This window comes from Arachis ipaensis, chromosome B2, assembly GCF_059453495.1.
Source record: "Arachis ipaensis isolate K30076 ecotype BB chromosome B2, ASM5945349v1, whole genome shotgun sequence".
NCBI classification, from domain to species: domain Eukaryota; kingdom Viridiplantae; phylum Streptophyta; class Magnoliopsida; order Fabales; family Fabaceae; genus Arachis; species Arachis ipaensis.
In genome coordinates, this window is record NC_142437.1 from 123955167 (window position 1) to 123977555 (window position 22389).

At 31.5% G+C, this 22389-nt stretch overlaps 5 protein-coding genes and 1 non-coding gene across 7 annotated transcripts; 3 read left to right on the forward strand and 3 right to left on the reverse strand.

Annotated features, from left to right (window-relative positions):
- Positions 1-303: 303 nt before the first annotated feature.
- LOC107626382 (Tyrosyl-tRNA synthetase, class Ib, bacterial/mitochondrial) lies at positions 304-3843 on the reverse strand. The gene is made up of 12 exons (XM_088504309.1): positions 3689-3843; positions 3550-3602; positions 3356-3388; positions 3087-3234; positions 2288-2577; positions 2086-2182; positions 1617-1722; positions 1453-1535; positions 1127-1272; positions 801-906; positions 635-694; positions 304-518 (listed from the first exon to the last, which is right to left on the reverse strand). Exons 1-12 carry the CDS (start codon positions 3701-3703, stop codon positions 498-500), a joined length of 1158 nt encoding a protein of 385 aa, XP_088360435.1. The 5' UTR covers positions 3704-3843; the 3' UTR covers positions 304-497.
- A 626-nt stretch (positions 3844-4469) lies between these two features.
- Positions 4470-7244, forward strand: LOC107626381 (uncharacterized). The gene is made up of 3 exons (XM_016329252.3): positions 4470-5415; positions 6165-6333; positions 6636-7244. Exons 1-3 carry the CDS (start codon positions 4666-4668, stop codon positions 7085-7087), a joined length of 1371 nt encoding a protein of 456 aa, XP_016184738.1. The 5' UTR covers positions 4470-4665; the 3' UTR covers positions 7088-7244.
- An 867-nt stretch (positions 7245-8111) lies between these two features.
- LOC148575494 (SAUR-like auxin-responsive protein family) lies at positions 8112-8861 on the reverse strand. Its single transcript, XM_088505449.1, has one exon. The coding sequence runs from the start codon at positions 8762-8764 to the stop codon at positions 8351-8353; it is 414 nt and encodes a 137-aa protein (XP_088361575.1). The 5' UTR covers positions 8765-8861; the 3' UTR covers positions 8112-8350.
- Positions 8862-16566: 7705 nt separating this feature from the next.
- Positions 16567-16638, forward strand: TRNAP-CGG (transfer RNA proline (anticodon CGG)). The gene has a single exon. It is a non-coding gene; the product is annotated as a tRNA-Pro (tRNA).
- LOC107626383 (4'-phosphopantetheinyl transferase superfamily) lies at positions 16611-19588 on the forward strand. 2 transcript variants are annotated; one of them, XM_016329256.3, is made up of 9 exons: positions 16611-16804; positions 17468-17590; positions 17690-17865; positions 18017-18084; positions 18208-18309; positions 18461-18616; positions 18714-18833; positions 18974-19103; positions 19425-19588. In XM_016329256.3, the coding sequence occupies exons 2-9, from the start codon at positions 17481-17483 to the stop codon at positions 19550-19552; spliced, it is 990 nt and encodes a 329-aa protein (XP_016184742.1). In that variant the 5' UTR covers positions 16611-16804; positions 17468-17480; the 3' UTR covers positions 19553-19588. The 2 variants fall into 2 exon arrangements, with proteins under 2 accessions (XP_016184742.1, XP_016184740.1); XM_016329254.3 differs by having other exon boundaries at positions 16612-16809.
- Positions 19589-19653: 65 nt separating this feature from the next.
- On the reverse strand, positions 19654-22072 carry LOC107628051 (Pentatricopeptide repeat (PPR) superfamily protein). The gene has a single exon (XM_088504286.1). The coding sequence runs from the start codon at positions 21913-21915 to the stop codon at positions 20032-20034; it is 1884 nt and encodes a 627-aa protein (XP_088360412.1). The 5' UTR covers positions 21916-22072; the 3' UTR covers positions 19654-20031.
- Positions 22073-22389: the final 317 nt, after the last annotated feature.

Here is a 22389-nt window from a genome sequence, read left to right on the forward strand (position 1 = left end):
GGTTCGTTTGTAATATAAAATACCTTGTACTAAAATCATATAAAGTTGATATTGTAACTAAAAATAATAAATATATCTAACGTAGAGACACCAATATAACTAACGCATTTGACTAGTCAACTTCATTATGCATTTCTAAACTATCTTTTGGTGATTAATTTTAACCTTTATTACTCCCTTGTACGAGTAAACCAATCACTCATTAATTTTAATAAAGTTACGTGTGCATCAAGTCACATTCGAAAGGGTTTCAAAGTGAAAAAAAAAAAAAAGACGTTGACGATGATAGTATAGAACAGAATATTGCTGCAAAAATAGTATAGAACATTACAGAAAAAATGAATCCCCAATATCTGAAAATTTTCCTGTGTGAATTCACATAAAAAAGCAGACCTCTATGGTATTTTTTTCAACAAAAACGTGCATTTGCTAACAAAAAAGAGTTAATGACCCTGGCACTGGCAAATACTAGAATTAGCATGGAGGATACTAGCTCATTACTTGGTGACCCTGTAAGCCTGCAAAACCAACACCAATTAAGGTTATTGAATGTTCAAAGATAAATACAAATTTATACAAAATAACTAAGATTGTTTGATGAATTATATTTTACTAAATATAAATTGATACTCACCTTAATCTTTTTAAGAAGCTCTTTAGCATTTTTGTCATTTTTGAAGTGTTGCCTTACCGGCTGCATATTTCAAGAAACAATAATTTAGTATGCTACATTGTTGCTTTGAAACTTAAGAGGGACCAAAGAAAAGTAAAAGATGCATAAACAAAATCAGAAAAATCACCTCCAGAATTTTATTCAATGCCTTCGACAAAGCTGGCTTGAGGTCACCTGGATGTACTTCCCCACTTTCATACGCGGCGGTCAGCTCTTCAAAGGTTTTGAATGTCCTGAGATTAAATGAAATCAGGAACACATAACAACAATAAATTGTACAGAAGAAAAAGGAAGCTACATATACGGAATGCACCAGAATGGTCAAGAAAATTGCTCCAGCTAACAATGTGATGTTAAAGCCGACTAACCGAGGAAGGGGAAAAAAAGTAGACCACTCAAATGTCATCAACATAAGGACCACTTATTATTGGACATAAGGTAGCAAAAACTTACTTGTTACCACCATTACTTTCACTACGCTCCACTGTGAACTCATGAAACCATGGTAAGACAAGATATTTAATGTACTCCAAACATGGGTTTCCTTCCACTATCTGTGGTGGGCAATATGCCTTCTTTATCTTCACATTCACTTCGGCCTGTGATATCAAAAATATAAAGTTGAGAAGTCATTTAAAAAAAAGTTACGAAGAAGGAACTGAAAAAACTATTTAACAGACACAATTTTACATATTTGTGACTTTTTATCCCTTTTGATTATAAGCAATCTTTTACTGGAAGAAGAAAAAAGCACTTCCATGACACTATCAGCAGCTTACCTCCTCATCTTCCATGAAAATGGAAGAAGACGTATCACTTTTTGACATCTTTTCTTGCCCTTGCAGTAGACCGGGCAGCATGTCTGCAAATCACCGCAAAATCAATTAGTAAAGATAAACAGCTTCACAATGCATTAGTTTAAAAAGTGAGTGTAGGAGAATACGGTGGGACAGAATAATGGGCTTGTTCTTTCTCTTAATGTCATCGCAATATTCTCTAGCAAGTACATTCACTTTTCGCTGATCCATTCCCAGTTGGCAGATGTCAGCCTGTTCTAAGATAAAACATAATGCATTACTTACTAACATGTTTTAAGAAAATTGACAACTATAGATTTAAAGGTTAGGAATTGAGAGACATCACGACATCTGAATACTAATTTGAATAAAAAATTATATACCAGTTGGATATTATAGAAACTGAAGAAAGTAGGAGGGGAAAAGCAGTATAGCAAAATCATTCAATAGTCAGTAAATGCAGAAATCAAAACATCCAAACCATCTAGTCATCTACAAGTTTCCAAACCATATTTCCCCAGCTACAAATATAGACAGTTCACACATAAGAGCACTGTTTATACAAATGTAAAATAAACGATGCAAGTATATATAAAGAAGAAAGCAGAAATTCACCTTGAGGTAAAATATGTCAGCACACTGCATGCATGGATAAAATATCTGAGCAGCAGTCAACTCATCCTGTTCACTTCTTCCCATAATTTGGCTACACCTATATTATTTGAAGGGGAAAAAAATAAAAAAAAAGTCAATATGCAAGTCCAAATTCACCATTTTACCAAATCATATAAATAAAATCATTAAAAGAAGCAAGAACCTGAGAATCCTTTTTAGGTTGTTCTTCTGAGCTATATCCAACACAAGAGGCCAGTACTCATCAGCCCTTGCATTAATTTCTTTCGATGACCACAGGAACTCAACTTTTCCTCCATCCAAATCCATCCCAACAGCTTTCCAGATCTCAATGAAGTAATTACCCACTGTCTCAATTTTCTTCAAGTCTCCCCCCATTTTGTTATTTAGCTTGGCAAACCAATCTGCGATCCAGATTTTAACGCGGCAGCCAGCAGATATCAGCTTGTTCACATTGATTGCCTTCATCACTCCCTATACATAAACCACAAGGCCTTCAAAACCATTCACGCCATATTCATTTACCTTAGTCATCAACTATACACTATTTATTAGCCTATGATACACAAATACTCAAAGTTTGCTACGTATTCATATCATTTACTGCTACTTTAGTCTTCTTGTGCATTTCACTAATTTTGTAATTAAAGATAAGACTGATCTCTCTACTCCATGTCTCATGCAGATGAGATGAAGTTAACAGCAATAGAGTCTAGCCATTATGTCTCTATATAAAGGATATAGTGATTAGGATATTTAATTAAGATAATTATGTATATATTATTCATTTAATAGATACTGCTACATTCATATTCCACATTTTAATAAAATTCCCTAGTTACAATATGGTAAATCCATCATATTCAAAACTCGTACCCCTATTCTAGCAACACAAATCATCAGCAACATTTCTTCCACTAAAATAGACGAACCTACTGAAAAATGACATTCATTTGAAACAATTTATATATGAAAAAAAAAACCTGAGCAATGTGCATTCTTCCAGAAGGTTCAAATCCATCATAGCAAACTGGCTCGGGTTTCTTGTCAAGGAGGTTTCGGAGTTCGTCTTCTTGAATGCACTCCTCTCCAATACTCCTCACAATAGCAAACTTCTGATCTAAGGTCAACCTACCGCAAAAATTAATTAATTTAATAATAATAATAATAATAATAATAATTATAATACGATAAAAATAGTCAAATGCTGGAAACTAAAAACCTGAATTAAGAATTTGAAGAGGAAACTTACTGAGAAGCTGAATTTTGATCGGAAGTGCTGGAACTGCACCGATCACCGCCGCCGCCGCCACCACCACATAGATTCACAATTCTCATTAGACAGTTCAGTAGAGAACTATTTCTTTTTTCAAGTCAAAGAAAAAATATAAAAATACAAAAATTAACGAAACGGAAACAGAAGGGAAAGAGAGAAAAGAAGCATACGACGACGAGAGAGAAGTAGCATTGAGTTGCTGCTCCAAGGAAGCTTCATCAGTCTGCAGAAGAAAACAAAAATAAAAAGTGAGGTTTACAGATTGAAGGTTGTAGAAGTGATAGTGAAGGTGAGAGGGTGGTTCCGAACCTGAGGTTCCGCCATTGACGTAGAGGAAGAGTTCGAGCAGCCGGAGAGTGAGTTGAAAGGATCTGATTGAAGTCTGAAGAGTTCATCTCATAGGGCTGCTAAAGTAAATGGGCCGCCAGCTCGTTAGATATTCGGGTCGGGTCATCCAATTGGGCCTGTGTTCATATAAAAGTTTTTCTTCTTTAAGATTGCTCACAGTCCAAAAACACTTGAAATGTGAGGATGTTTTGAAAAAAAAAATTCAACTAAGTTTTTAATAGTTAGGTGAATATATGATTACAGTTAATTTAGGACAAATTATTATTTTTAACCATAAAAAATTTGAACATTCACAATTTTAGTTATAACATATAAGATGAGGTTATTTCTAAAAAACTGCACAAACAAGTGAACAACTATGTTATATGTACAATTAAGCAACACATATTTTATATATGAATATATGATGATTGATTTAGTGACATTTTCACTGCACAAAACAAATAATTTGTCGAATATATAAATTAATTTGATATATTTCATAATAAAAACAACGCTCGAATCTTTCGTAACCAACACAAAAAGATCCACAATTGTTAGAGAGATGCAAATGTTTCCACCATTTTTATGAAAGGTCATCTTCATGTGATAACTATTGGTAATTTGATGCCAGCATACAGGTCAATTTTTGTGCGAGATTAAATGTTACAACTTACATTAACTCACCAATTAGAAGGTCAAATTCATTTCTCAATACACGCTTAGTAATTAGTCCTAGTCATTCAACCCCACACTTTCCAATGGTTTCTTGAATTCCCACTTAGAACTCAGCCACCATCTATTCCCATTTCCCAATCCCATTGTAATTTACTTTCTTGAGTATATTTTTATATTACTAAGTAGATAAGATAACATAATTTCTTAGTATATATATGTGGCGTTAACTTGCTCTTGTTACTTCACTTGCATAGAGAGTGTGTAGTTGAGTCTCTCATCAAATGACCGAGTCAACGAGTCGACCCGTTGGCGGCACCGAGTTCAGCTGGTGCAAGGCTGTTCCCGGTGGCACTGGAATCACTGTACTAGGCCTCATCCTCTCTAAACCACCAACCATCTCGTTTCTCCAAAATGCCCTCAACGATATCCAAAATTCCCATCCTATCCTCCGCTCAAAAATCCACTTCGACGATTCCACCAACACCTTCCACTTCGTTACTCAACAAACTCCCTACGTTGAAATCCAACCGTACGATCACCAATCAGCTTCCCAAATCATCCAAACCCAATCCAACGGACACGATCAAATCGAGCCCTTCCACGCTCTCTTCGAGCACGAGCTGAATGTGAACACGTGGCGCGATCACAGCGAGGGAGAGATCGACGCGATGTTTGCGAGCGCGTACGCGATCGAAGATGACCGGTTAGCGGTGTTCCTCCGCCTGCACACGGCGGTCTGTGACCGAGTTACTTCAACGGCGCTGTTAGGGGAGCTGATCGAGCGGTTGCGCATCGGCGGCGATGGCGGCGGAAGGAAGATGGAAGTGGAAGAGATGAACGTGGCGCTTGAGGATCTGGTTCCTGAAGAGAAAAAGAGGAAACCGTTTTGGGCGCGTGGATTTGACATGCTTGGCTATTCGTTGAACGGGTTCAGGCTTGGGAATTTGAATTTCGTAGATGCTGATTCGCCAAGAAGCTCTAGGATTCTGAGGTTGCGATTCAACGAAGAAGAAACCAAAAATCTAATTGATGTGAGAAGTTACTAATTTCTAATTTTCTATAATAATTTTCGGTATATTCTTTAGTACTTCAAGTAATTTAACATATTTAAGTGTTGCGAATGGGAAGATTTATGATTTTAATCACTAGTGTAGTGTCCACTGTCCACTGATTTGAGCTAATATATTTATATGAAAGGGAAAGTACGTGGAGTCAATGGAATATTTAGGGAGATTTAGGGAGTATTAAAGATATAACAATTAGTGTTATTTTTATCTATTAGTTGAAGCTTTTGAGATGAGTATAATGACATGGTATTAGAGATTTAGATCCGATTTTTAGGTGAAGAATGGTTTCATGATATGGTATTAGAGTTACATGAGATATTTATTATCTCTAGTATCCAGATATTCATTTTATTCATGGACCAAAGATTTAGTCTATTGTACACATTGTACGCTTAGGCTTAGGCTATTGATTCTCTAGCAGTACTCGAAATTATAAAAATAAGAGTGATATTATTAAAATTAAAAACATTTATTTTTTCGCAATATGTGGACCCTACAACTCCTCAAAGTGTCTATGCTTTACTATTCATGCTGAAAACAAAAATTTGATATGGGCCAATTTAGCTTAATGGAAGTATAGAATTCCCTTCAAAATGCTAAATTTGTTTGTTCTTCTTGTAGTATCAGACTACTAGTAACATATTTGTTATTCATATTCTTCCTAGAACATTTTTTTCCCTTTTGGATTAATTTAATTTTAAAAGATCATGTAGGCATGCAAATCAAGAGGAATTAAGCTCTGTGGAGCACTTGCAGCAGCTGGAATGATTGCTTCATGGACCTCTAAGAATCTTCCTGATTATCAAAGGGAAAAATATGGTATGGTTACCCTTATCGATTGCCGTTCGATGCTCGATCCTGTTCTTTCCAGGGACCATGTTGGTAAGCCTTAATTTCTTGTATTCTTTCTGCCATTTTCTTAAAGATTGTTTTGTACTGCTATTGGTACCTTAACATAGAGCCTAGTTTGGTTTGTAGAAGAAAAAAAAAATGTTATGGTCATCACTTTTAAAGAAACTACCAAATATGAATCATTTTCCATCAGAATCTATTAAGAATATGGTAATCACTGGCATGAAGTTGTCTTTACCTTCACGTGAAGATGATAAGTGAGAATCAGAGTACATGAAGGAATGTGATGCACACTTTAACGTTCTGATTCTGAATATATTGTTTTGGTTCAGGTTTTTACCATTCTGCAATCATGAACACACATGATGTGTGTAAAGAAACCCTATGGGAACTAGCAGAGAGAATCTACACATCCTTTGCAAATGCTAAGAACAGCAACAAGCATTTCACAGACATGTCTGACCTCAACTTCCTCATGCTCAAGGCTATTGAAAACCCAGGTTTGACGCCGTCATCATCGCTTAGAACTTCATTGATCTCTGTGTTCGAAGACCCCATTGTCGATGATTCGGCCGGAATTCGTCAAGAGCTTGGGGTGGAGGACTATCTAAGTTGTGGCTCCTTACATGGTATAGGAACATCCATGTCCTTATTTGACACCATTAAGGATGGAAAATTGGATTGTGCTTTTGTGTATCCATCACCACTTCATTCAAGAGAGCAGATTCAAGAATTAATTGATCATATGAAGAGTATACTTCTGAATGGTTGTAAGATTGAATGATGGTGATAATTATCATTTACAAATTCATACAACTATATGTTGCTTCTTCAATCCCAATTTATGGTTGTACTTGGTCTATTGAAATATTGGTAAGAAATAATGTAAACTGCAATAATGAAGGAATAAATCATCCACCGAAATTGTTATACCCTTTAAAGTATTCAATTCAGACAACATTTGACTATGTGAAGATTTGTAAGTTTCCCAACACAATTGTTGCCACTGATTACTGGGGTATTGGGTGGATGACAGTTGTAAAAGGAGGGAGAACATTGAAGAAAGAGTGTACTGTGATTCTTCCAATATTGAAATTTCACTAGCATATAGTACTAATAATTTAGGTAAATTTACATCAATAAATTAATTGGAGATCAATTTTACACAGATGTCCTAAATAGATTTATATACTGAATTATTAAATTAGTCTAATTCAGAACTATATACTGACTTATTGAATTAGTCCAATTCGATTTAGCATGCATTCTTAATTCGATTTATTAGAACAAAAATGACATGGTATTGTTTTTGGGATCTTGACTAAATTCCAACTAATTCGATTCACAAGTAGAATTAAAATTAGGTTTGGTTGTTCACGAATTTTCATATTATTCACAAGTTTTTATCCCAAAAATGATACAATGTTTCTTTTGCTCTAATAATTTGAATTGGTCTAATTCGATTTATATAAATTTATTTAACACATGCATGCATGTAGCCAATTTTTATTTAAGATATCCGCGTAAAATTGATTTTCAATTATTTATTAATATAAATTGCCCAATAATTTACATATCATGTCGTACAAACTCTTAATTATTTACATACTAGTGTCAAATTAAATACTTATCGGTTAATGTTCAAATAAGTATAACATCATTCAATTGAAAAACTATTCATAACAAAACGTTTAACATAAGCTAATTAAAGTTAATATCTCCAAGAATTGGAGACCTATGAAAATTGCATACATATTGCACATAAGTGTGTCTATATTCTAATTCTAGTAAAGTGTATCCTACAGAAGAGTGCTAGGGCTAGTAACTTTTGTGTTTTGTAACCATCAATTGGTCATCAATAGTGTTTTTAATGGTGTAAGATTATATCCAATGGTAAAAAATCACTCACTTTTCTTTTGATGGTTAAGTGCTGGCCACAAAATACAAAAATTGATGCCCCTAAACTTTCTCGTATCCTATATATATCTTAACACTTACCCATTTAAAAAAAAAAACAAAGAAAAAAGAAAAAAGATGGCACATAATATTATAGAAAATCTTCAAAAATTTTGGCCAAGTCAAACTTGCCATTGTTGGATTCTATAGCATTAACAACCTCTTGAAATGTGGAAACTTTGCATGGAACAATGAGGCCATTACTCTGTGAGAATCCAAATTCATTGTATGATTTCTCAAGCAAGATCTTGAACAAAGGGTGAGTGAGGTAGCTTGTTGGAACAACATATCTCTGCCTCTCTTCACCAACATAGATTGCAAAATAACCTGTTGGTGTTCTTGTTCTTCTTGTGTTGGATGATGGTGATGATTCTTCTTCTTCTTCTTCTTCATTCTCTTTTAACAAACATTCATTGTATGAAGAAGCTTCTTTTTCAGCTCCAATACCAACAACCTTCACTTTTTTTGCTAGTTTCTTCAATGATACCACCTTTTTCCCCAACATTTTTTTTCCCAAAAATAAAAAATAAAAAGGTTTGATTGAACTAGCTATATGAATTTACTAGATGGGTTTTTGAGGAAGAAATTAAAAGAGAAGATTTTTGTAGAGAAAATGGCTTTTGAGCAAGGTGAAGAGAAAGGTTTGGGACTATATATATATGTGTGTGAATGAGTTGATTATAAGAATTTGAAGGACAAAAGAGGGTACAATCAAGGGCATGTTGTGATGTATGTATAAAAGGGTCATTTTCTTTTGAATTTTGACTTAGAAAAATATTTTTATTCTATAAAGAGATTTTTAATTGTTTGAATGATTACTTAATTAGTTGGTAGAGCAACTTTATTTTATCTAACAACTATATTAATTTATTTAAATAAAATAATAGATTATATTATTTTGGTTGTAAGCAAATTAAAACACTTGAATATGAAAAAAAATTCTCATTCATTTTTTTTATTTGTTTGTTTTAATTTATATATCAACAAATAATGGGATATGAATTATTAGTGTCTTAATTTACTTTATTTAACTATCATGCTATGTATACACAAAAAATTAATCATCATGTATAAAAATATGTATTTAACATTTCATAAAAGATTATTATATTATTGTTTATTGCAGATTTAAGAGTAAAGTATCATTTTTGTCCTCAACGTTTGGGATAAGTATTAAAGTTGTTCCTAATGTTTGAATCGTTTCAAAACTAACTTAATGTTGTGCTGCCGTTAAGAATCTGTTAACGAAAGTGACGGTGGGACAAAATTGAGACGATTTTAAAACGTTAGGAACTTAAATAGGACGAAAATATTGGGGACAAAAACGATACAAAGAAATAAATTTTAATTTTATCCTTTATCAATATTAATCTTTTACGATACATAATTATTCAATTAATTTTTAATCACATTTAAGTAAATTACACTTAATCACGTTACTTTGATTCTAAATAAATTTTCTTTTTTTTTATAATTTTACTCTTAAAAATTTTTACTCATCATAGAATGTTTGTAAAATGACTAGAAACACATTACTTTATTGTATATGTATCATTTTTTCCTCACAAGTTTATGTATTAATCATTCTACAAATATTTTATGATGAGTAAAAATTTTTAAGAGTAAAATTATAAAAAAATAAATTTATTTAGAATAAAATTAATGTGATTAAGTGTAATTTACTTAGATTTGATTAAAAAATAATTGAATAACTATGTACCGTAAAAAATTGATATTATTAAAGGATAAAATTAAAATTTATTTCTATGTATATCGTTTTTGTCCCCAACGTGTTCGCCCTATTTAAGTCCCTAACGTTTCAAAATCGTCTCAATTTTGACCCGCCGTGAATTATGTTAACAGATTTCTAACGGTAGGACAATATTGAGTCAATTTTGAAACGTTAGGGACTTAAATAGGACGATTCAAATGTTAGGGACAACTTTAAAACTTACCCCAAACGTTGGGGATAAAAACAATATTTTACTCACAAATTTAATTATTATATTATGACATATTTGATTATTCTATTTTAAAAAAATGTAAATAAATATATAATAATTAATTTAATAGTTAATTTTTGTTGTACATAGAATTTTTTTTATTACTAAATATTTTAATGTAACTTTGGTAAGTTGTCTTGATTGGTCATTGGCTAAGCATGACCTTATAATAGTAGTTCAAGCTAGAGATAAAGGTTGTTAATATATTTTCATATGATTAAGACTTAAGAGAAGAATTAAACATGAGCAATGTGTGGCACACTACCACTTTAAATTAAAGTAATATATAGTACTAGCATAATAATTCAGTTGGTGTGTGAGATTCAACTCCACATTTGTTGGTTGTCAATTATTTGGTGGCAAGATGTACATACATGAACATGAGTCAATGAATTAGCTAAAATTAAAGGCTTTTTAATTTGTCTAAGACTTGAACAAAATTAAAAAAAATTAATATTGGTAGTAGGTAGATAATTAAACATCTTGTACCATTGATTAAGAAGGATAAGATCACACTAATGACTAATCCATTAGTGGTGAAACTATCATTATTGTTTGAAAATAAAATGACTTATGCATACTTTGAAATTTTCATTTAATGTGACATATGCTTAGAGATATTTATTAATAATGAGAACTCAAAATAGTAAATATTTTTGTCATATTTCAAAAAAAAAAAGAAGGAAAAATTTAAACTTAATATATTATAATAACATATGTCTTACATCTTAAGAATTGAAATTAACAGCAAGTCATAATAATTTTATGGATTTGGTTTGGTATTAATTATTCTAGGTAACTTAGACCAAACCAATAGAATTTTCAGCCAAAGGTACATAATGTTGACCCTTGAACTAATAGAATGCTTATGATGATGTTCCCACTATTCAATCACGCTTCATGAAATTGAATCTTACAATTCCACCACTCATTTTTTTTGACATATTAAATAAATATAATAATTAAGATTTGATGCAAGAGTGCATGTGTATGTATGTGCCCGTGTTAATTTCGAATAAAGTAATCAAATTATTTGAGCTAGTGATTTTTTATCTGTATAAAATTAAATAAAATAATGGGGCCAACTGGCCAAGAGAAAAAATCTAATTCAAGTAAAATACGGGAGAGAAAATGTTAATTAGATTTGCAAGAAATGCAATAATAAAGAATAATATCACATAAATAAAGATAAAGTATATTTTTTATTTTTGAAATTTGGCCAAAATTTTAAAATTATTTTTAAATTTTATTTTGTTTCAGTTTTGTCCTAAAAAATTTTATTTGCATTAAATATAGTTTTAAAGGTTAAATTTTTAAAAAATTTAAGACTAATCTAACAATAATACATAAAAATGATGTTTGATTTGCTTGTGTTATTGTTTTTATGAAATTGTTGTTAAATTTATCTTAAATTTTTTGAAAAATTAATCGTCAGAGGTATATTTAATGCAAATCGAAAACTTATGGGACAAAATTAAAATAAAATAAAACTTAGAGATATTTTTAAAACTTTTGTCAAAATTTAGGGACAAAAAATATACTTTACTACATAAATAAAATATAATAATATTACAAAACAATACTTTTTTAAATAAATAAAAAAGAAGAAGAAGCAAAATCAAGGCATTAATTGCGTCTTATTCTCATTCTTTTTAAGCTCTCACTCACATGCATTGAAGATCAACAACGACGTGCAGAGAAGAAAGGAACAAAACAAGGGGGCTAAATTGAAAATGAAATATATTTAATCAGAAATATTTATAATATTGTTAGAACTATATATCTATAAAAAAATTAATTTGTTAAGAAAAATGTATAAAGTATAAACTGATTTAAGTTGATCGAATAATAAATTTTATTTGTTTAAATAAATATTAAAAATTAAATATTTTTTATTTTATACCGTAATTTATTTTATTAGTGAATTAACTCTTATCTTGCTGAATTGAAATTATGTTTTTGTTCATTTTTATAAATTTAATTTTAATATGTTATTAACATAAAATAATTTTATAGATATATTTAATTATTTAATATTATATTATTATAAATAATTATTTTTTTTATTGACAATATAAATAATAATCATCTAAAAAAATAAATATAATTATAAATGCAACAAAATTAAATCTAATTTTCATATGGTCTTTTGTCAAAGGCTCATAGATATGCGCAAATTGAGGGAATCACAATATGCAAATTAAATTAAATTATATGTGGGTACGTTGGTGGAGCCATGGAAATTGAAAAAGTGCTCGTGAAAGCGAATATTTTGACTAACAACATTATGATAAATGCAAAGCAACACAACACTACTTCACGCTTTGAGATTGAAAGCTTTCAGGAAAATGGATTCTTATGGGAAGGGTGTATAATCTTATCGATAAGCTCACATTAATCTGTTAATTTGAGATTTAATTCAAATTTTTTTTTGGGAGGTATCGAAAAGAAATTAAAATATAATAATATCGATTTATATAGATACGGAAAAAAATTTATTGATTCAAATATTATACTTACAAAATAAAAATAGAAAAAAAAAAGAAAAATTTGAAGATTTTACACAATATTTTTTATCAAAAAAATTAATTTGATTTATTTCGTATTTTTCGCATAATGAAAAAATGGATCAGATTCTATGTAAAACTTAAAGTATGATGGAATAGAAGAAAAAAAAAAGTGAAATATAGTAGAAGAGTTTCGATTTCAAACGAATAAATTTAAATTTGATTGAAAAAAAAATTGATTTTCAAAAAATGGAATGGAGACAAAAAGATTAATCTAAAAAAATGTGATGATATACTCAAACTCAAAAATTTGAATATGAAACTAAACATAAATTGTCTAATTTCTTAAAATGTTATGAATTTGGAGATATTAGTATGGGTCGGAAGAAAAAACACTATTAACAATTTTGAAAGGAAAGAAAATTTGTATAACAATTTCTAAAAATACTATTAGTTATTATTTCTTGGAGATAAATCGAATTGGGCATTTGCCAATTCAGCAAGTCATATTTTACTAATTGTTTTAGTTTTCTTATTGTTCCCTTTGTCTAGAAAATGAAAAAACAAAGTCAGCATGAAGTCATGTTTCATATATACAAGGAAGCTCTCAATGCTTGCATGTCATTCGCCTATCAAAATTGAAATCCCTAATATCTATCAAACACGGACATTTTGTTGAGTTGTCGTATTTGTTTATCAGACATATTTTGGACACAAAATTTATCGACACTCGTTCGACATACGTGTCTGTTGTGTTCAAACGTGTCTTAATAAAAAATAAAAAATTATTCTTCGGATATGTTTGGACACACTTAAATATCATCACGTGTCAGTGTGTCCAATCTTATTCTTAACATATATTATGGAAATAAATTTAGATATAGTATATATTATTATTTATTAGAATAAAAAATATTTTAAATACTTGATATAATTCAAATAAGACGTTAAAAATAATTAAAAAAATCATTTATATTTAATATCAATAAAATATCAAAATATTATTACGATTTATCTAAAAAATACTTTATATGTTATATGTATGTGTGTTCCTGTATTTTATAAGATTTTAAAATTCACGTGTCAGTGTATCTCGTGCGTATCGTGTCCCATGTCTGTACGTGTCAGTGTCCGTGCATCATCCAACTTAAGTTAACAATCACGAAAAACCTTTAAACTTTTATATTAATTGTCCAACCAATAAAAGATTAGTTACATTATTCATAATATACCCTAATTGTGTACAAAGAAGCAAGTTGATTAATGTTTTATAAATAGCTTTTTTAAGAGTTTATTTTAAAATATTTTACATAATTATTTAATTATATATATTTTTTTATAATTATTACATTATTAATATAAAAAATAATTATTTTTATTGATATAATATTATACGATTAGATATATATATGTAAAATTACTTTATATTTATAATACATCAAAATTAAATTATTTTTATAATATATTTTAAGAGTACTTAAACTCTATTTGTTTGTTGTCTTAACAAGTAATGAATAGAAATACAAAAATAGAATAACACATAGACATGAATATATACAAAAATTTTATTTTATTTGGTAACATCATACGTAATAGTATACTTAATTTATATCCATATCAAAATGATAAATTTATCTTTACCAAAAAGATGTAGAAGACTGAAGAATGTTAAAAAAGAAGAGAGTAAAAAGAGGAATTAAGTGGGACAAAGTTAAAGTAGAAATAAGATTTTATAAAATTAATTAGGAATAGGAGTAGAAAAATTTGTGTCTTATAATTTATGTCTCGGTATTTTAACTTTAAAAAAGTATACTGAAAATATGTATTTTATATGTGATACAGTCGTTACAAATTCAATGTCATAATTCGGCATTATAAACAATAATTCGGTATTATGCACCATAATTTGGCACTTTACGTTATAATTCGGCGTTATACGTTGCAATCAAACTCAACGGACTACATCTTAGAATAAAAATGTCCGACCGGACATTATCACTTATTAAAACCTAATAAATGCTCTTCAATTCAGATGATCAACAGAAACGTAATCGATCTATTTTATCTCACCTATAAAAATATGATATTTTATCCTAAAATGACGGACTGAATTCACAATACTAACTTAAGTATTGGAGTGTCTTTTGCAGGTACACTACTCCTTTATTTATACTCTCCATGACGTGATATCTCTTTAGATGAAGAGCTCGGATCTTCTTAGCTGCTCAGCGTCGGCTTCCAAAAATCGAATTACGTCCAAATTACTTACACAAGAACAATATGTATTTAATAAACATATATAACTATATTTATGTATTAGTGTTCATATCTCAATAAATAAATGCATTCTTATTGGACCAAAAAAAAAAGTCTCATAACAATGACAAATTGAACACAACACGTCAAATGTAATCCTAACGCTAAACAAAGTCCAAAAAAAAATGAAATTTAGAAATAAAAAAAGGGAGAATGTACAACATTTTGTATGTAGGCTATACTTATTAATGCTTGACAATTATTGTAAACAATTGTGTGTTTGTATTCGTTAGCAATAACATACATAGCACTAAGGGGGATAGAGAGGGGTCCCATGATTTTGTAATTAGTGTTTAGGCACTCACTTATGTTCTCGTTGACACAAAAGAAAGAAATATATTCCTACAACTTAACGTTGACTTTTGCTGTTATTTGACTTTCTCTAATATAGTGTTATGGCATTTGGAAGTGAAATAGGGTTTCTATAACAAAGTCAACTGCTTGCTAGTTGCTATGCCGGCAATGCCATTTGACCGAAAGTTACTTGACATTGTAATGGCAATGAAACCACATACTTAGGGGTGATTATATGCATTCTATTTACAAGTATCTAATTCGATTGAATTTAATTGGTTAAAATTGTTAATTCGATTTACAACAGATAGAATAGGATATTAGTAGAATTTTCGTACAGCTCGGGTAGGGTACGAATTGAGTCTCAACCCTACTCGATCAATTCGTACTTTATATATGTACAAATTATATACTTATATAAAAATATGTTTTAAGTAGATGTTGAACCAAAATTTTTCACTAAATGCAAAAAAAATTTAACCATTAAGAGAAGATCATTAATTAATAATTTAATATTTTTTTTCATAAAAGACAATTCTATTTTAAATTATTATCAAGTTATATAATAATGTTGCAGATAAAGTCGAATACCTACGGATTATGAACAAATAGAATTAGGATTGAAATATTCTCAACCCGCAAATAAAATAGGATTCAGTTTATATAAAAATTTCAAATCTGCAAGTAAGGTTAGGATTAGAATTAAATCTAAACCCTACGCTACCCTACCCATTTTTACCCTTACACATAATAGCATTATCAAATTCATTAGGTTTAATTACTTTGTCAAATTCATTATATATATATATTTTAATTATGTCTCTATATTATATCCGATTTTGTAATTAAGTTCATACTGTAATAAAAATGTTAAAATTAACATAATGTTCTGTCAAACAAAATAAATATACCTCACATTTGACTTTATATTCCATTTTATTTAAAAGAATATTGTGTTAATTCTAATGCTTTTATTATAATAATGACTCAATTATAAAATCTAATATGATATAAAAATTTAATTAAAAAATATAAAAATCTAATTAAAAATTCAATAAATTTACATATATTACCGTAAAATCTATTTATTAGTTGATGTTCAAGATTTCTTATCGTGCCGACATTTTAACTCAGTAATTTTATATCTATTTTGATTATATATATGCAATGTAAAGATCATCAAAAATGGGTGTTTGGTCTAGTGGTATGATTCTCGCTTCGGGTGCGAGAGGTCCCGAGTTCGATTCTCGGAACACCCCATTTTTTTTCCTCTTTTCTTGATGATGAAAATCCGTAGGGTGCATCTCTGAGGCTATTAACCTCTGATGCATTTGCAAAATTTCTCTTTCCTTCTCTCTCTGCAGCGCCTCCTTCCAATTGTTTCCATGGTTTTTCTCAATCTCATCTTTCTGGTGTTGCTTCTGAGTAAGGTTCGTTTCCTTTGTCTCTTTGTTTTGTTACTGCACTATTTCATTTTTCATCCTTCGTATACCGTTAAATTGAATTGAACTGTTCAGTAATTGCCACAACAAAACTCTGAGACTATGATAAATCCCCCCTAGGTTTTGAAGCTCGCATCCTAATTATCAAAAAAGGGGAGAAATAAAAATTAGATTTTTTTTTTTTTACTAAACAAATTAAAACCTACTTGGATAATCATTATTCTTATGATATGTCAATAGCAATTTTTTTTTTAAGTTTTGGGATTTTATTCATGCTTGCTTCAATAGACATTATTGATGTTCACATGTAAAAAAGGTAGAGAATTTGAGATTCAATTCATTTCGTTCCATGAGGGCCACACCAAAATCCTCCCCCCTTTTTTTTTCTCATTAAAAGATCATTATTAATGCTTTTAGGATTAGGGGGATTTGAGTTGTATGTTTTCTGATCATGGACATTGCTTAATTTTCATTTTCGAGCCTACTAAGCTACATTGTTAATTTCATATTTACATGACATCCAAGTTTAACTAATAATGGCTTGTGTTGTTTGCTATATAATTGTGTTTGTATCTGTTCTTTATATGAATTCTTTGCTGTTAGTGCTATGATGAACTGATATAGAAGACAATCATATGTATGCTAGGTCCAGAGTATGCATGAGTTCATTGCTGGATAAAGCGCGGTTAATGATGAATATACATTGCCTTGGAAGGAACCTTGTAACTGCTTCTTCATCCTTGCATCATGTACAACTTCCGGCGCAAAAGTAAGTGATTAATTTGTGTATCTAATTGTCGAACATGTTCATATGTTCTTAATTTAAATAAAATGTCATTCGGCGCTACTTGTGGATGTTTTGTTGTAGGGAAGCTCATTTTTGGTATGTTTTACCTGATGAGATAAAGGACACAAACCTACTAAACCAATATTTCGAAATTCTATCGCCTTCTGAAAAAGAAAATGTATTTCGTATGAGTGGGGAACGGCTAAAGAAAAGAGCGATCCTAGCTCGTGCATTGGTTCGCACCACACTAGCAAGATGTAAGTTTTATGATTCTTGTGCTTACTGACTGAGTTTTTTCCTGTCATGTATAATGTTATTCTATCAACAATATGGAACTCCTTCCACATAGTAGATATATATGCATAAAACATCCTGTATTTGCATCTAAACAGTAATTTTTGTTGCTAGATCAGACAAATTGTCAGATTGATCCAAAAGCTTTGAGGTTTAAGAAGAACAGTTATGGGAAGCCTGAGGTGTGTTTCTTAACCGATATTATCTGTAACTTCCGTATGATTTAGCTCTCTTATTTCTTCATTAACACATTATTCATTTGAGTATTCTTGAGAAGACACTATTCTTAACAGCATATTGAATAGGTGGATTGGCAATATCCTGAAGATTGGAGCCTACCACAACTTCATTTTAATATCTCACATACTTCATCTTTGATTGCTTGTGGAGTAACTGTGGGCTCTCCGGTATGTATAGATTGTTTACCATTATTATTTTGGTAAACTGGTCATCATATATACTTCTAGTTTTATGACTTTCTCATTCTTCTGTTGTCATTTTTGTCTCTCAAGAATATTTGATCTTTTAACTGATTTTAATTTGCCATTTGCATTGTAGATTGGTATTGATGTGGAAGAAAAACAAAGGAGATTGAAGAATGATGTTTTGGCATTTGCAAGACGATACTTTTCTCCCTACGAAATAGAAATGCTGACTCAGATTGCAGACCCTGAACTTCGGCGTCTGGAGTTAATCAAGTTATGGACTCTGAAGGTTAATTATAGTTTTGAATGTTAATATTGTTGCCAGTTTGTAAATTTTTTATTTTTTATTTTATGTTCTATCACTTAATAGACTTTCCCATTTCTAGGAAGCATATGTAAAAGCTGTAGGGAAGGGCTTCTCAAATTCACCTTTTAATACTTTTACTGTTCGATTAGGACACCATACGAAAACCGGCATCCATCTTCGACCTCATGGGATGTCAAAGGTATGCCTCACTCTTGTAGTGCCTAAAATCGAAAGAGTCATTAATCAAAGACATTAATAATATGATTAATGTCAATGAACTTGTTTAATGTTGATGGATAATTGGTTTTGACTGCCTTTAGAATTTTACTTTGTCGACAGGCGCATGAAATTACCGTCGAGCCTCCTGATGAGTCGAAGAATATCTCAGGCAATTGGCAGTTTGTACTCCTCGAGTTAGATGGTTCTCATTATGCTGCCATTTGTATAGAACAGGAAAGCACCAATAGAGGTATTAATTGATAAGTCTTATTTGATACATCAAAGTCCAAGTTGATGCAAGTTTAACTATTTTGTATTCCACATAGATGCTACCACATTTGTAGTTGTGTTCATTTGTGGTTCTAACAATCCTCCCTCCATTCCATATTGCTTATTTGTTTGAATTTGTATGATCCATTTATATATTGATGTATTTAGATGCAATTTGTATCTAAGAAAAAGGTCAAAAGTACTTCTCAATATGGAATCTAGGGAATGATTGTGTAGCATTATTGGTGTCAGTATCATGAGTTTGAGTAGTTGAGACAATCTCATGTTTGTGGTTTTTCAGGAAAAGGAAGCATTCCTGTGAATCTGAAGCTAAGGAAAACAATCCCATTTGTTGAAGATGAATGTATTTTAGGAACTGAGAAAGCTGTAGTAATTGGTGGTTTGACTACACTATTAGAGTGTGAATGATTATTTTTGTAATCAAATGGAAGTTTTGGCAATGGCTTTAAATTTTGCCTTCCTTTAGAATTTTGGAATTAATGGACAAAACAAACAAAACAAAAAAGGTCTATGAAAAAAATACATTATTTGAATAAATTAATAATTTATACAGACACAAGTTCAGAAGAAGTGTTAAGCCTTGAAAAGTTGGTTACCCTCTCAGTAGTTCTTTTCCCCCTAAATGACATTTGATAGATGCTATACACATTTCAGTAGAAATTGCACTTTGCAATTGCAGTCTTCCTTCCCAAGTGGGGTGTTTCCTTGTCACTTTTGAAGGAGTTGACCATGAAAATTTCCCAAAAAATTGTTGTATTCTCCATAGTCACCAATAACAACAATAAAATCTAATCTTTGTAACTGGTAAGGTGGAATCAGCTGAAAATACAAAACAATGTTTGTGTTCTATCAAACGCGAACGTCCCCGAAACTGCACTACATTAGTTTTACCAGTAGTCCTTGCAAGAACACGCCCCATCTCTGAAATGATGAAAACGAGTGGCATCTCTAACAACAAATTGGCGATTGACAATCTTGCTAACCAGCTTAATGAACAAGTGACAATCTACACATACCCTAAGGTTTTTCATCACAGTAATCTCAGTCCCAGACTTGGTGTGCAAGAGAGCGAACGCAATTGCCAATTTTTCGCTGTGCACCCCTGTGCCAATTAAGAGTTCTTCACTCTTTCCCTGATACTTTACAGCTGGTTGATGAATCTCCTTCACAAGATTCTCCAATTTATCCAACATTCTATATATTTCTTCAATTTGAGGATGACTTCTATCTCCTGAGTAAAAAAGGTGCACTTTTCCTTTATATTCTACATAACTGTATCCTGGCTCCTTTCTAAGCTTTCGCCCCCTCATCATTACTCGAACTTTCAGAACCCCCTCTAAGTTCTCAACATCAGAGTATATATTTGACAACAGAACATAGTAACCGATGTTTGTTGGTTCAAGTTCAATGACATGTTGAAAGGCCAATTCTGCTAGCTCAACATTCTTATGAATCTTGCATGCGCCGAGAAGGGCTCCCCAAACAGCACCATCAGGTTTAACTTTCATTGACTCTATGAGATCCATAGCTTCTTTCAGTCTACCTGCTCGGCCTAAGAGATCCACCACACAAGAGTAGTGTTCAGGACCCTGCCGCAAACCATACTTCGTCTCCATTGCATCAAAATATTCCAAGCCCTTATCAGTCAAACCTGCATGACTACATGCGGAGAGAACACTCACGAAAACAGTCTCATCTGGTCTGATGCCAGACTCAACCATCTCATTGAATAAATCAACAGCAACCTCGCCATGTCCGTGGATCCCATACCCGCCAATTATAGCCGTCCAAGAAATAACGCTCTTCTCAGCCATAGAATCAAAGACCACATGTGCGCGTGCCAAATTCCCACACCTAGCATACATGTTGATTAGTGCATTAGTCAAAAATGGATTAGAACTGAACCCCAATACCCCAATCTCCCTCTCCACTTCGCGACCAATTCCTTGCGCACCAAGGTTAGCACACGATGACAAGACCCCAAGAAGGGTAACAGGATCAGGAGTCACCTTACTCAACTTCATCTCACGATAAAGCTCCAAAACACGCCTAGCATGCCCATTCTGCGCATACCCAGAAATCATCGCATTCCAAGAGATCAAATCCCTTGCAGGCATACCATCAAACACCCTGCGCGCATTCTCCACCTCCCCGCACTTCACATACATAGTGATCAAACAGTTCCCCACAGTCAAATCACCATCCAAACCCAACCTAACACCAAGACCATGAAGATAAACACCAACACTCAAGTGACCCGGAACAACACACCCAGAGACCAAACCCAACATGGTAACAGAGTTTGCATTCAGCCCCATTTCCCTCATCCTCCTAAACAACAAGACAGCATCAAAGATCCTTGAATTGAAGGAATACCCAGATATCATTGCATTGAAACAAATGGTGGGGTTTTCCCAGTGGGGATTTTCATCAAACACCTTTCGTGCATTATTGGGAAGATGGCATTTAGAGTACATAGTGATGAGGGAAGTTCGGGTATATGGGTCAGGGTGACACCCGGTTCGAATGACATGAGCATGGAGCTGGGAACCGGTGATGGGTATTGAAAGAAGGGCACAGGATTTGAGGAGAAAAGGGAAGGTGAATGTGTTCGGAAAGAAGGAAGAACGAAGCATGTGGCGGTAGAGAGAGAGTGCTTGTGGGTATTGGTGCTGTTTTGCTAACTCTGCTAAACGAGAATTCCATGGTTGTGTTGTGGTTTGATCGAGAAATTTAGGGTTCTGTTTTTGTTGGTGGATGAGGATGCTCATGAATCAATCATGCATTTGCATGTATACTACGAACAACGTTGTTGTTGTGTTCTTTTACTTTCTACTTTTCCAGTAACTGAATCATGTTCAAAAGATTCTGCTTAGTCCTAGGTTTCTAAAGGATCTACAGTTGAAAACAATAACTAATTCTTATGCTGTTTAAATTTTTAGATATGAATTATATGAATAGTCACAAAATGCTCTTCATTAGTAAGAGTAAATAGAATCATTTGTTATTTACTACTATATCATATTATTCTATAAAATCAAACCTGATTATTCGGTTAAAATTTAGAAAATAAAAAATACATATGCACTAAAAATCAAATATTAAATTAACTACTATGTAGTATGTACATGTATTATTTTACACAATTTTAATTTATATTTTATACGAATAACTGATTTTATAGATAATAACTATATATATAACATGGTTGTAATAAAATAATTAGATCATATTATTTTATAAAA